The following is a 14,025-nucleotide window of genomic DNA, read 5'->3' on the forward strand; positions in this document are numbered from 1 at the left end:
AAACACATGCAGATGGTGGAGGGAAAAAAAGGGACAGTGGTATTTAAAAAGACTCATTTTATAGAACAATGGGTACACTCTTTCATGGTAAACCTTGCTGTTAACATTACATACATAGCAGATGTGCTTTCGTTACAAGGCCACATTTTACCTCCCCCCCACCGCGTGGCTAACCCCTCCCCTTCCCCCCTCCCCGTGGCTAACAGCGGGGAACATTTCTGTTCAGCAACAGGCAAACAGCCCAGCAGGAATGGCCACCTCTGAATGTCCCCGTAAGAAAAGCACCCTATTTCAACCAGGTGACCATGAATGATATCACTCTCCTGAGGATAACTCGGAGATAAAGAACGGATGTTGTTTGAATGCCAGCAAACATGTTCTGCAATGATTCCCAAGTACGTGCTACTGGCCTGGAGTGGTAAAATGTCCTACCATGGTGGACAGAATAAGGCTGCCCTCCCCAGAAACCTTGTGCAAAGGCTTTGGGAGTACATCCAGGAGAGCCGCGAATGCCAGGGCAAATTAATCATTAAACACGCTTGCTTTTAAACCATGTATACTATTTTAAAAGGTACACTCACCAGAGGTCCCTTCTCCACCTGCCGGGTCCAGGAGGCAGCCTTGGGTGGGTTCGTGGGGGTACTGGCTCCAGGTCCAGGGTGAGAAACAGTTCCTGGCTGTCAGGAAAACTGGTTTCTCCACTTGCTTGCTGTGAGCTATCTACAACCTCCTCCTCATCATCATCATCATCTTCTTTGTCCCCAAAACCTGCTTCCGGGTTGCCTCCATCTCCATTGAAGGAGTGAAACAACACGGTTGGGGTAGTGGTGGCTGAACCCCCTAAAATGGCATGCAGCTCATCATAGAAGCGGCATGTTTTACGCTCTGACCTGAAGCGGCCGTTTGCCTCTCTGGTTTTCTGGTTGGCTTGCCTCAGCTCTTTAAGTTTCACGCGGCACTGCTTCGGGTCCCTGTTATAGCCTCTGTTCTTTATGCCCTGGGAGATTTTGACAAATGTTTTGGCATTTTGAAAACTGGAACGGAGTTCTGATAGCACGGATTCCTCTCCCCATACAGCGATCAGATCCCATACCTCCCGTTCAGTCCATGCTGGAGCTCTTTTGCAATTCTGGGACTCCATCATGGTCACCTCTGCTGATGAGCTCTGCACTCACCTGCAGCTTGCCACGCTGGCCAAAGAGGAAATGAAATTCAAAAGTTCGCTGGCCTTTTCCTGTCTACCTGGCCAGTGCATCTGAGTTGAGAGTGCTGTCCAGAGTGGTCACAATGGAGCACTCTGGGATAGCTCCCGGAGGCCAATACCGTCTAATTGTCCCCACAGTACCCCAAATTCGACCCGGCAAGGCCGATTTCAGCGCTAATCCCCTTGTCGGGGGTGGAGTAAGGAAATCAGTTTTAAAAGCCCTTTAAGTCGAAAAAAAGGGCTTCGTCATGTGGACGGGTGCAGGGTTAAATCGATTTAACGCTGCTAAATTCGACCTCAACTCCTAGTATAGACCAGAGCTTACTGTACCTGCAGTTTAACTTGTGCTGAGATGTAAGGGGAATATTAAAAGCAATCTAGCTGTGCTCTCCATCTGCTTGTATACAACAATTGGAAATACATACTCTCATTATAACACACCGGACTCTACTGTCATACAATGGATTATGGTACTGATGAGTGACTAGGAAAATGTATATTAACTGAATTGCATTTTGTGCTGTGCAGACTGCAAACTGTTTAACCAGAACAGATATATTATGGGTTAACTTTGCTTAAGAGCTTGGCTACTGAGCAGCTGGCCACAGTTTTTTTGTAACTAAATTAATAATACACAATTTTTTATTATGTCACAGATTGCCTCGTTCCACATGTTGAAGATGCAGAGGTTCATAACAAGACATACAGGACTGGAGATAAGTTAATAATCAGTTGTCATGAAGGATTCCAGATCCGTTACCCTGACTTAGACAACATGGTTTCAATATGTCAAGATGATGGAATGTGGGATAATCTGCCCATTTGTCAAGGTATAGTGCACCAGAATATCTTACTGTATAGCTCTTACACCTTGTAATCATTTACCAACACTTTTTTCTGCAGCTAAAGAGAATAGCAATAAGATGATAGATCCAGCTGTACAGTATTTCTGCAAAGGCTTTTGGATTTGCTCGGCCCCATTATTCACTTTTGGAAGTAAAATTCCACATTTCAGCATAGCTTTATTTTAAAATATTATGTTAAATGTGTTTTTTTTTTTTTTTTGCTAGTTTAAAATCTGAGGTGAGCATGTCTTCTCTTTTAATGAAACAGGTTGAAATTCACCCATTAGGTCAGCACAAGGCCCTTTGGACCACCTAAATCTGTGCACTACTTCATTTAGTGAAAGAATTAGGTTTTTTACTGCTTTTCACTTTGTTAGCCCTGCAGAGCTCATGCAACTAGGAGAGAGCAAGTTAATCTATTCCATCTTGTTCATTATCAGCTGAATGGTGTACCAAGTTTTAAATCAGTTACACGCATGGATACTGACTGAACACTGTGCAGTTGCACGGGGCCTAATTTGGCCAGCAGAGCCATTAGGGCTAGTGACAGCGTATGAGAAGGAAACAGCTTGAGTTTGTCTAGACTTGAGAAGAGTGATTGAGGCTAGACTGCCATTAGTGGGCATGTGTTAAATACCCTGATCTAACCACAACCCTTTTCTCTTGCATGGGCACAGATTAGCACCTTTAACCTCAATTTAGCTAGTTGAGATTGATCCTAGGCTCCCCTGGGGTTAGTCTTGACCATTTTAGTCAAGACAAAAGGTGTTAACCTGCATCGGCACAAAGGGAAAGATTAGGATTGGCTAACCTTGACCTCTTTTCCTTATCTAGACAGGTCTTCTGTGTATAATACAATTTAGGAAGTATGCTGTTATTTGGGGCTTGGATGTGAGAGTGCTGAGCCCCCTTTGAGTTGAAATCCAGTGTGAATCACAGATGCCCAGCCCCTTTCAGGTTATTTGCATAAATTTGGAACACATCTGGGAATGCAGTGATAAACTATTGTATTTTTAATGGTGTTGGGGATTGCAGAAAGCATTGAACATTATGACTTGTCAGCATGGTGCAAATGTATTTTATGTCAGTTTGATAGTTCCTATTATTCTGTAAATCTTTTAAAATTCAGGGAGAGCAGAAAAATAATCAAATTTCACTTAAAACAGTTCCTAAATATGCTGTGGCCAAATAGAAGAAAAAACAACCCTTGAGTGATTAATTTTGGCTTTATTTTTTTTTTAATTTAACCTGCTGCAGAGTCTCTACATATTTCACAAAGAAAGGTCTTATAGCTGCCATGTGGCACCGGCATGTTGAAGTTAGGCAACTGTCATAGCCCAGTATTGCTTTGCACATATCTTGGAGATTAAATAAATTGTATCTGTAGATGGTAGCAGAAAAAGCAGAGCCCTTCAGAAAATCATCTTTTCCAGTCAAAATGGTGAATGCACTTTGCGCCATTGCATGCCGGTGCAAAGGGCATTTGTGTGTAGTGGTTTTAAGTGCCCCTGCCATTTTTAAACAAACAATGACGGACTCAAACACTTTTGCACTTAGGGGACGTCCTCACACAGTTTACAGGTGGAATTTTTCTGGGCTATTATTCAGATGAGCAGTAGTATCCATTGCTTTCCTCCAGTGTGATATCAAAGCCATGGAACAGCAGACAACTGCTGCTACACACACCTCAGCTGCAGTGGATTGATATTGCCTCCTAAACACAAACCTCAGTTCTCCTCCTGCTTAATTCAACATTAACCACATTTTAAAAGTAAATTTAGTGCAAGTAAGTGGTACGAGATCAACAGCATTAGTGTGAAATCTGGTATCTACGAAACAGGTACAGTTCAGGCAATTACAGTGCAGGTTTCCTTACATTGCCCTCCAGTGGTTCTCAAGTCTTGTTGTGGAGTTAGCAGCTGTTCCGGGTCCAGCTGGTCTGTTAGGATTGCAATCACAAGTGCTAAATATGAGGTGGGCACTTGTCCACTAGGACATAGACCACCAACTCATTTTACATAGCCCACCAATTACTGTGGACCTGATTCTCATTATGCTAAGGCCCCTTTCAAGTTTTCAGAGCCGTGTAAAGAGGTCTTGGTGTAAATGAGAAACGAGTTCAATGATTTGAGGCTTTAGACAGTACTGACAGTAACGGACCTGGGATGGATCTAAGTTAACTAGACGTGAATGGCATTGTTTTCTAATACCAACCCCCTCTACACCTTTATTTGTTTGCCAAGTTAGCTATTTTAGCAAAGGAAAAAACAGTGAAAAATTGTTAGAGTAGATAAACTTAATTTGTTTAAAAATAGGGGGAAATGTATATGATCTTCTAATTGTATTTTTGGGTGAGAGAAGGCGAGCCTGGTAACTAAGGCCCAGATCCTCAAAGGTATTTCGGTGCCTAACTCCCTTAGATTTCAGTTAGGTGCCTAAATACCTTTGAAGATCAGGGCCTATATGACAACAATCCTTAAGTGCAACGCATAAGTGTGGCCCATAAATCTGATCACATCTGACTTTAAGGATACCTACCCTGGAGCTGGAGGTGTAACTGTCAGTTCAAGTAGACATACCTGCACTAGCTCTGATGGATTGAGCACGCTAAAAATAGACGCATCGCTGTGATGGTAGAAGTGGTAAGATAGGCTAGCCGCCTGAGTACAGTCACCTCCAAGATGTGTCCTCAGGGCAGCCAGCACCTCCCACCACATGCGCTGCTGTGGCTACACTTCTCTTTTTAGGGTGCTAGTGTTGGTATGTCTACTCAAACTGCAATGACACCTTCAGCTCCAATGTAAACATACCCTTCAAGAGTGCATTTGTCTGATGATTAATAACACAGACTATATTTTGGGGTTGATTTTGGAATTACATACTCCTAGTTGCTGAACGACAGGATTTTAGTTATGTATTAAAGGGGAAAAAAGTTTTCTGGATCACTAAGAATTGTGAACCACTGGAAGATGCCACCCTCTTTCTTGTTTTTTAAACTGAATTCTTGTGGAATTAAAGGTTTCAGAGTAGCAGCCGTGTTAGTCTGTTTTCGCAAAAAGAAAAAGAGGACTTGTGGCACCTTAGAGACTAACGGATTTATTTGAGCATAAGCTTTCATGAGCTACAGCTCACTTCATCGGATGCATGAAGTGGAAAGTACTTTATGCATCCGATGAAGTGAGCTGTAGCTCATGAAAGCTTATGCTCAAATAAATTGGTTAGTCTCTAAGGTGCCACAAGTACTCCTTTTCTTTTTGTGGAATTAAAGTTTCCGAGCTCCTGGTGAAAATGGGAAGGCCCTTGTTTCTGGATAGACCTTCATGTAACTGTATCAGAAGATTGATTTTTTTTTTTCATACTTTTTTATATACTGTGCTCTGTGAAACTTACATATTGGAGGGGTCCTCCCTCCAAACTCTCTTACCTCCAGAAATGGGAGACCATCTTTCTGTGAACCCAGTTTAAATGTCTGAGGAAAGGGCAGGTTAGATTTACTGTAGCGCTGTGAACTGGGTGCTCGTATGTAATAGGATTTTCTGCACGTCATGTACAATCACACAAGGAATTATAACCAGGCTTTAATACTACATTTCATAATGTACTTTTTAAATTTGCATATATGCAGTCGTCCGTTGGGGCCTGTGCATCAGAGCTCTGTCATCTTTATCTGGAAATCCAAACAAAACCTTATCTGAACTTAGTCACCTAGGACCAGATTGTCAAAGGTATTTATTTAGGTGTCTGATGCATATAGGCACTTAGCGGGATTTTTAAAGCACCTATTGAAAATCTCACTAGATGCCTATCTTCTTTAGGGACATAAATACCTTTAGAAATCTGTCCAAGAGGCCAAATTCACTCTGGTATAATTCCATTGAAGGTAAACTTGCCCCATTTATATAGTCTGTACTCTTTGTCTGCAGAAGTACATGTGTTTTATATTTGGTACAGAAGAGAAGGCAATAGCCAATAAATAGGGCCATTGTGGCTTTATTTGAGCGAAGGGGATTCATGAACTAGTAAAACTACTATTAAAAGCCGTTGTGCTGAACGTGATGCAACAAGTTTCCGTCCCCTCTCCCCCTCCCCCAATGGCCGGAGCCCTGAATTATTCTCCTGTCTTTGGACTAGTTAGAAGCTGTTTCTTTAAAGTGGCGGCTGGACATCTCAAGAAAAGGGAGTTGAAAGTACACAGCACTTTGCAGGATGTACTCAAATTGGAAGATCTGGCCTGTAGCTTTTATTTTGATAAAGTAAGACTCTCTAATTTTTAACAGTTTGTATAACAAGGCTTGAAATTATGGGAATCCATGTGACCTTCCTTCTGGAATTCCTGATAGTGACAAGAGGCCTATTAATGATGGTTGTTGCCACAACAAACATCTTATGTTAGTCTCATAAATTTTCATAAAGCTTTTTTCATTCCCAGATTGCTAATCATCATTCCTCAAAATCATTGCAAGCTAAAAATCAGCACCATTAGTCATTACCAAGAGGGTCATTTTTAAGGCAGTGAGCAAAATAATTCTAGTTTATTTCAGTACACAACTTGAAATCTCAAGTCTCAATATCCACTCAGAACATTGTTTGCATACATGTGAATCAAATATTAGAAAGTCGTGAGTGATTATGTAGTGAATTTCCTTTTATTCCAAATGTCATCTCATTTGTGAAGCCAACTGCTGTCAATTCCCCCTCTAGGGTGCCAAAATTACAAAGTCTGCCTGGAGTTAATCACTCTGGGCCAAACTCATCTCTGGTGTAACTCTACTGAAGGTAAGTTTGTCCCTTTCTCGATCAGCTGTGGCCACTGTTCTCAAAAATGGGTGCCTCCATTTTTGGGTGCCCAATCTGAAACCCCTTGAAGGGCCTGATTTCCGGAAGGTGAGCGCACTGAGCACTTTCTGAAAATCAGGCTCCTCTAAACGATCTCAAATTGGGCTCCCAAAATCACTACTCATTTTTGAAATCTTGGCCTCTCTTGCTGCTGTGTATATCTTGTAACAGCATCAATTTCAGTATTAAACATAACCTCTGTGACTGCCTGTTTGAGGAGAGGAATAAAACCCAGGGTTTTGTATAGGTGACCGTCTTTATTTATTAAGAATTCCACCTTGTAATAAGTGACAACTGCTAAACTGGTGAATGTGTGGGTGTGCAAAACGAAACATTGCAATTGTCATTAATGCTATTTTGGGTTTGCAGATGATATATATTATCTTGGCAGAATGTGTGGGCTAAGCAATAAAAGAACTTGAAATGAGGTAATGACACTTGAGCATCTAAGAGAAAGATTAAGCAGGAATGCCATTCACTGTGGGGAGGATGGGAAATATTGTGCTTCTCAACTTGGGAACCATAATCAAGATGTGTTACAATGACTAAGACAAGCGCCTCATAATAAAAGATACCTTCCTCTTCTTAATTTGCAGGTTGCCTGAGGCCATTGGTTCTTCCTCATAGTTACATTAACATATCTGAGTTCGAGTCCTCCTTCCCAGTAGGAACAGTGGTATATTATCAGTGCTTTCCTGGATATAAACTAAAGGGGACAAAGTTCCTTGAGTGCATGTATAACCTTATCTGGTCACATAGCTCACCTAGGTGCCTTGATGTGGAAGGTAAAACAGCTTATTTGTTTTTAATTTTGGACAATTAACATGATATATTTTAATTGAACTTAGGGCTACAATTTTTAGCTCCATTTTGTCCACTGCCTCCTGAGGACGTACAAAGTGCATCCATTCAAGCTCCTGTTTTGTTGTACGTATACTGTGTAATCTGGAACATCGCATAGCTTAACTGTTAAAGTTACTTACATAATGTTTGCTCTGTCAGTATCGTAATCATACTAGCTGAAGTTTGTAACAACAAAGACTGTTTATACTTAAAATCTAAAAAACTATGTAATCTGCTGTCTTTCTAATGAAATGCTGAGAAAGTTAAGAATCTATATTCACATAAGGACAACCTGAGTAGCTGAAGATTTCAGCACCATACCATTCTGAACTAAAAGCATTTGTAAATACTATTAAGTATCAAGTTTCATTTCAGCCTGCATGCCAGGTGTATGCAAAATCTAATACTGCATGATTCTGCATTAAAAATTACTGGATGTTGTACCCAAAAGTACTGGAGTGTTTCTTATTTTTAATTAACAGTCCAGTTTTCAAAATTCTAAAAGGTCTTTGCAATGTAAGGGTTCCACCTTCAGGAACTGACTTTCTGATCTAACATCCTAGAAATTTAACCACAAAACAGCCCTGCATAAATCATCTTTCTTTTTATTTTTTGTAGTACATGAAATACATGTTACAGATAAAATTATTAGAAAGAGACTGCCTGTCGGATATCATAAAAGAAATTACAAAATGAAGCAGGATTAGCCAGAAGTAAGTCTTTAATGTGTTAGGAGCATTAAAACCCACAAACACAAATGTATGAAACCTGAAAATTTTGTATGTGTCATTTCCCTGTGCTCACTTAACACAGATGACAGTCTGAACTACCTGTTCCAGCTCTCGTCGACGTACATGGCAAAACTCCCATTAACTTTAATGGGGGCATGTATCATTTGTATTATATTAGCACCTAGAGCTCCATTGTGGTAGGCTTCTTAAAAATATACAGAGAGTAAGAGAGAATCCCTGCCCTGAAGATTTTGTAGTCTAAATAGACACGTCAAAGAAAGGGTAGGAGAGGCAAAGAAGTATTCTCCCCAGTTCACAGATGGGGAACTGAGACAGCGATTAAGTCCCTTGCCCAAGGTCACACCGGACGTTTGTGGCAGAGTGGGGAATTGAACCTAAACCTCCTGAGTCCTGATCCAGTCCCTTAATCACAAGCTCATCCTTCCTTATGATCGCTTTTGGCACAGGGCTTGTTGTTCTGTTGTAACATTAAGACCAATTTTTTCCCCGGTGATTACTTGTAGAAACCCTATATATACAGGTGATGGACAAACCACAAATGTTTCAGATAGTACGAGAATGGGTTATCTTGAGATTTTAGGTCCTTTCTTTTTCCATATGGGTAGGACAGAGTCTTTTATAGCTGAAAACTTCATTTCTCAGGTGTCATGTGGGACCGGTGTAACTGGAACACACAGAACTTGTAAAGTTCCATCCAGCACCTGTAAATCAACTTAGGTATTCACATTTGAAAATGACAGGTTTCAGAGTAGCAGCTGTGTTAGTCTGTATCTGCAAAAAGAAAAGGAGTACTTGTGGCACCTTAGAGACTAAACACATTTATTAGAGCATAAGCTTTCGTGAGCTACAGCTCACTTCAGCTGTAGCTCACGAAAGCTTATGCTCTAATAAATGTGTTTAGTCTCTAAGGTGCCACAAGTACTCCTTTTCTTTTTACTTTTGAAAATGTTGGCCTAAGTGACTTATTCAAGAAGAGTCAGACTTCAGGGGTCCTGCTTCCATCTAATTCTCCAACCAGTGAACAGCACTCCCACCCTTTTTATCCAGTATTATAGAATAATAGAAGTATAGGGCTGGAGGGAACCTCAGTCATCACAAGTCCAGTCCCTTGCTCTGAGGCAGGACTGAGTAAACCTAGACCATCCCTGACAGGTGTTTGTCCAACCTGTTCTTAAAAACCTCCCATGATGGGGATTCCACATCCTCTGTTGAAAGCCCATTCCAGAGCTTAACTATCCTTATGGTTACAAATCTTTTCCTAATAGCTAATCTAAATCTCCCTCACTGCAGATTAAGACCATTACTTCTTATCCTATTTTTAGTGGATATAGAGAACAATTGCTCATAGTCCTCTTTAGTACAGCCCATAATAATATGTTGAAATGTTGAAGACTCTTAGCCAGTCCCCTTTCAGTAGTCTTTTCTCAATACTAAACATGCCCAGTTTTTTTAACTTTTCCTCACAGGTCAAGTTTTCTATGATTTGTATCTCTCTTTTGTTGCTCTCTTCTGGACTCTCTCCAATTGGTCCACATCTTTCCTTAAGCGTGGTGCCCAGAATTGGACACGATACTCCAGCAGAGAGGCCTCACCAGTGCCACATGGAGTGGGACAGTTACCTCCCATGTATTACATACAACATTCCTGTTAATACACCACAGAATGATGATGAGCTTTTTTTGCAACTGCATCACATTGTTGACTCTCATTCAGTTTGTGATCCATTATAACCGCCAGATCCTTTCCAGCAGTACTGCCACTTAGCCAGTTATCCCCCATTTTGTAGCTGTGCATTTGATCTTTCCTTCCAGAGTGAAATACTTTGCACTTGTCTTTATTGACTTTCATGTTATTGATTTCAGACCAATTCTCCAATTTTGTCAAGGTCCTTTTGAATTCTAATCCTGTCATCCAAAGTGCTTGCAACCCCACCCCACCCCCAGCTTGGTTTCATTTGCACATTTTATAAGCATATTCTCCACTCCATTATCCAAGTCATTTAATGAAAATATTGAATTGTACCAGACCCAGGACAGACACATGCAGGACTCCACTAGAGATCCCTCCCAGTTTGACAGCAAACTATTGATAACTACTTCGAGTACAGTCTTTCAACAGTTTGAGCACCCACTTTATAGTAATTTAATCTAGACCACACTTCCCTAATTCACTTACAAGAATGTCATGTGGGACTGTGTCAAAAGCCTTACTAAAATAAGATACCTCACATCTATTGTTCTCCCCCTCCTCTACTAGGCCAGTAACCCTGATGAAGGAAATTAGGTTGATTTTTGTCATGATTTATTTTTGACAAATCCATGCTGGCTCTTCCTTATAATCCTGTTATCCTCCAGGTGCTTACAAATTGATTGTTTAATAATTTGTTCCAGTATCTTTCCAGATATCGAAGTTAATCTGATTGGTCTATACTTACTGGGGTCCTCTTTGTACCCCTTTTCAAAGATAGATATTATATTTACCCTTTTTCAATCCTCTGGAACCTCTTCTGTCCTCCATGAGTTCTCAAAGATAATTGCTAGTGGTTCCAAGATTGCTTCAGTACCTTAAATACCCTATGATGGTTCCTAAAGTACCATATGATGAATTTCATCAGGCCTTGCTGACTTGAATGATACAACTCATTTAAATATCCTTTAACCTGTGCTTTCCTTATATTGGCTTGTGTTCCTTCCCCCATGTTGTTAATATTAGCTGAGTTGAGTATCTGGTCACTATTACCGTTTTTAATGAAGACTCAAGCAAAATAGGCATTAAACACATCAGCCTTCTTGATGTCATCAGTTATTAGCTCTCCTTCCCCGTTAAGTAGAGGGCTTGTGCTTTCCTTTGTCTTTCTCTTGGTCCTAATGTATTTTTAAAATCTCTTATTCCCTTTGATGTCCCTTGCTGGGCGTAACTCATTTTGTGCCTTTCTGATTTTCTCCTTACATGCTTGTGCTATTCTTTTGTTGCTCCTTCTTCTGCACCTTGCAGTTGAACTTAGCAATGTCAGCTCCGCTTTACAGATGCCTACCATATATCACAACTGTATTCATATTGCAGTATTACCCACCAGCATTTTTCATAGAGGGGATATTCAAATAGCAAATTAGTCTCTTTATTTATTTCCATGATCAATACTAAATGTATTCTCATAACATTACCTGTTCTGGTCTTTTAATGAGAGATTGATTAAAAGCAAATAGTTGTTAGGAACTTTTACCAAATCTTTATATCATATTTTGCTGGAAGCAGTTTTGCCTGTAGCTTCCTGTTTTTGACATACATTCTTCTCTAGGCTCCAACAATATGCAGATTGAATTTAAAAAAAGAAAAGCTATGGGCTCTTTAGTAAACCTTTCTCCAGAGTGGTACCAGACTTCATAACAATGATTGTTTCTAATTTTGGAAAATATTGATGTAGAAGTGTTCCAGGAGGGCACCAAAAATTGCTCTTTCTGCTGCATACGCACAAACAGTTTTTCTTGCCTGGGCAGTTTCTGTGGTTGCATTATATTTGATTCTCCATCTGAACATCAAATTTCAGATCATATGGAGCCTGGCATCAGAGTAATCACACAAATGATATCTGTGAATCTTATGAATTTTGCCTCTTTCTAAACTATTTAGGCCGAATACATTGCTGGTGTAACTCCAGTGAAGTCAGTGGAGTTACACAGGGAAATATTTGACTTTTTCTTTCCTTTCTGCTGCTATAACTGTAGCATGAACATTTTTAATTAATATTACACTATAAAATTTACTTAGTGCTATAGCTGTGGGAATCTCAAAGCATTTTAGATACTTTACATATAGAATCAAAGTAACTGGAAATGGAAAGAAACTATTAGTTCATCTAATCTATCTTCATACTGCTAGTGCAGGATTATTCCCTATAATACACTTTTCCAATGCTTAATCCAGTCTAGTTTTAAATGTTTCCAATGGAGCTTCCACCACATCCTTTGGGACACAGTTTCACAGCTCTGGCTGTCGGAGGGAGATTTTTCTTATAATTAACCTAATTGTTCCTTTTCATATGTATTGTATGGTAATTCCTTTATCCAGTGTTGACATGCAGCCACCTCCATGGAGGGATGCAGCAGCTGTTTAGGAACTGTTTTATATTTTACACACACACACTCTCTCTCTCTCTCTCTCTCTCTCTCTCTTTCTCTCTCTGTTTAGGAACTGTTTTGTATTTTACACACACACTGTTCATCTGATCTGGAAACTTGTTATAGGCAGAGCAGGGTGGTAATGCCATAGTTAAGGTTGCTCAACACGTGCCATTATAAGATTCTATTTTCAGTTGCTTATAATTCTTCTTCAAGTAGTGGCCCTTTGTGGTCCCACTTCAGGTGCACATGTGTCTCTCAAGCCCTTGATTGAAGATTACGCAGGCCAAACGGACATTGCTAGCTAGAAATCGTCTTATGCCTCTTTATGGCAGACACTGAGGCTATATAGGGGTGCGCAGGGGAACTGCCCTCACTTCCTTCTCTGCTGCCTCACCAGTGTGCAAAAGGACAGATAAGTACTACGTACCCCTTAAGGATTATCACTTTTTATTTTCCCGTCCCCCACCTAACTCCCTAGTGGTGGATGCAATGAATGAACGGGGTAGGCAGTACTTTTTGAGATATGACAAGGAACAAAAGTGGCTGAATGTCTTTGGAGGAAAGTCTTACTCATCTGCAACCCTGCAGCTCCGGATCGCAAACTATCAAGCGGTCACCAAATACAACCTTACTAATTACAACAAGCTCACAGCCTTTATTGAATAGCTGCCATATGACTGCAGGGAGCAATTCCAGTCTGTAGTTGAGGAGGGTCAGCTACTAGCCTGAATGGCTCTCCAGACATCCCTAGATGCTGCTGCCAGATCCATCTCTACGGTGGTAGTTATGTGCAGGGTGTCATGGCTTTAACTTTTGTGGTTTCTGAGGGAGGTTCAGAACGCTGTAGAGGGCCTCCCCTTTGATGGTCATAGGCTTTTCTCAGAGAACAAGAATGATGCCCTGCACACATTGAAGGACTTCAGGGTTATCCTATGTACCTTGGGCATTTACACAGCTACGAGCAAGAAGTGTTTTAGTAGCTCATGCCCTGTTCAGTTCTTGGGGTACCGTAGATCTGCAGAACCCTCCAGAAAGAGAGACAGGTTTCCCCCAACCACCCACATGACCACCCAGGTGTCATCTAAACTGCAGTTTTGATAGGTTGGTCAAGAGTTTGAATTCTCTCACTTTTCTGGATTTACAGTTGTGCCCTTCAGCCTGCCTCCCTCGCTTTGGAGACTGTCGTATCCATTTCGTCCAGGCTTGGGAGCAAATCACCATGGACCAATAGGTCTTGGAGGTCATGACATCAGGCTATACCATCCAGTTTATGTCACTCCCTACCTTCCACTCCCCTTCCCCAGCCTTCTTTAGGGACCCCTCTCACAAGCTTCCACTAAGGCAAGAGATGGAGTCTCTCCTCCAACTAGGAGCAATAGAACTGGTCCCTTTCCCTTACAAGGGCAGGAGTTTCTACTCAAAAT

The 14,025-nt window shown here is 40.9% G+C and overlaps 2 protein-coding genes across 3 annotated transcripts in view; one reads left to right on the forward strand and one right to left on the reverse strand.

Annotated features, from left to right (window-relative positions):
* Window positions 1–14,025, reverse strand: part of BROX (BRO1 domain and CAAX motif containing) — a 493,186-nt gene that overhangs the window by 128,474 nt on the left and 350,687 nt on the right. The gene's annotated exons all lie outside the window — the stretch shown is intronic.
* SUSD4 (sushi domain containing 4) overlaps window positions 1–14,025 on the forward strand; it is a 118,176-nt gene that overhangs the window by 82,110 nt on the left and 22,041 nt on the right. Inside the window, exons 3-4 of one of the 2 annotated variants that reach the window (XM_077811928.1) lie at window positions 1,861–2,034; window positions 7,482–7,670. In XM_077811928.1, the coding sequence (XP_077668054.1) occupies window positions 1,861–2,034; window positions 7,482–7,670 (363 nt within the window). The remainder of the gene's footprint in view (window positions 1–1,860; window positions 2,035–7,481; window positions 7,671–14,025) is intronic. The other variant, XM_077811927.1, reaches the window with a different exon arrangement.

The sequence above is a fragment of the Eretmochelys imbricata genome, chromosome 3 (genome assembly GCF_965152235.1).
Source record: "Eretmochelys imbricata isolate rEreImb1 chromosome 3, rEreImb1.hap1, whole genome shotgun sequence".
Lineage (NCBI taxonomy): Eukaryota > Metazoa > Chordata > Testudines > Cheloniidae > Eretmochelys > Eretmochelys imbricata.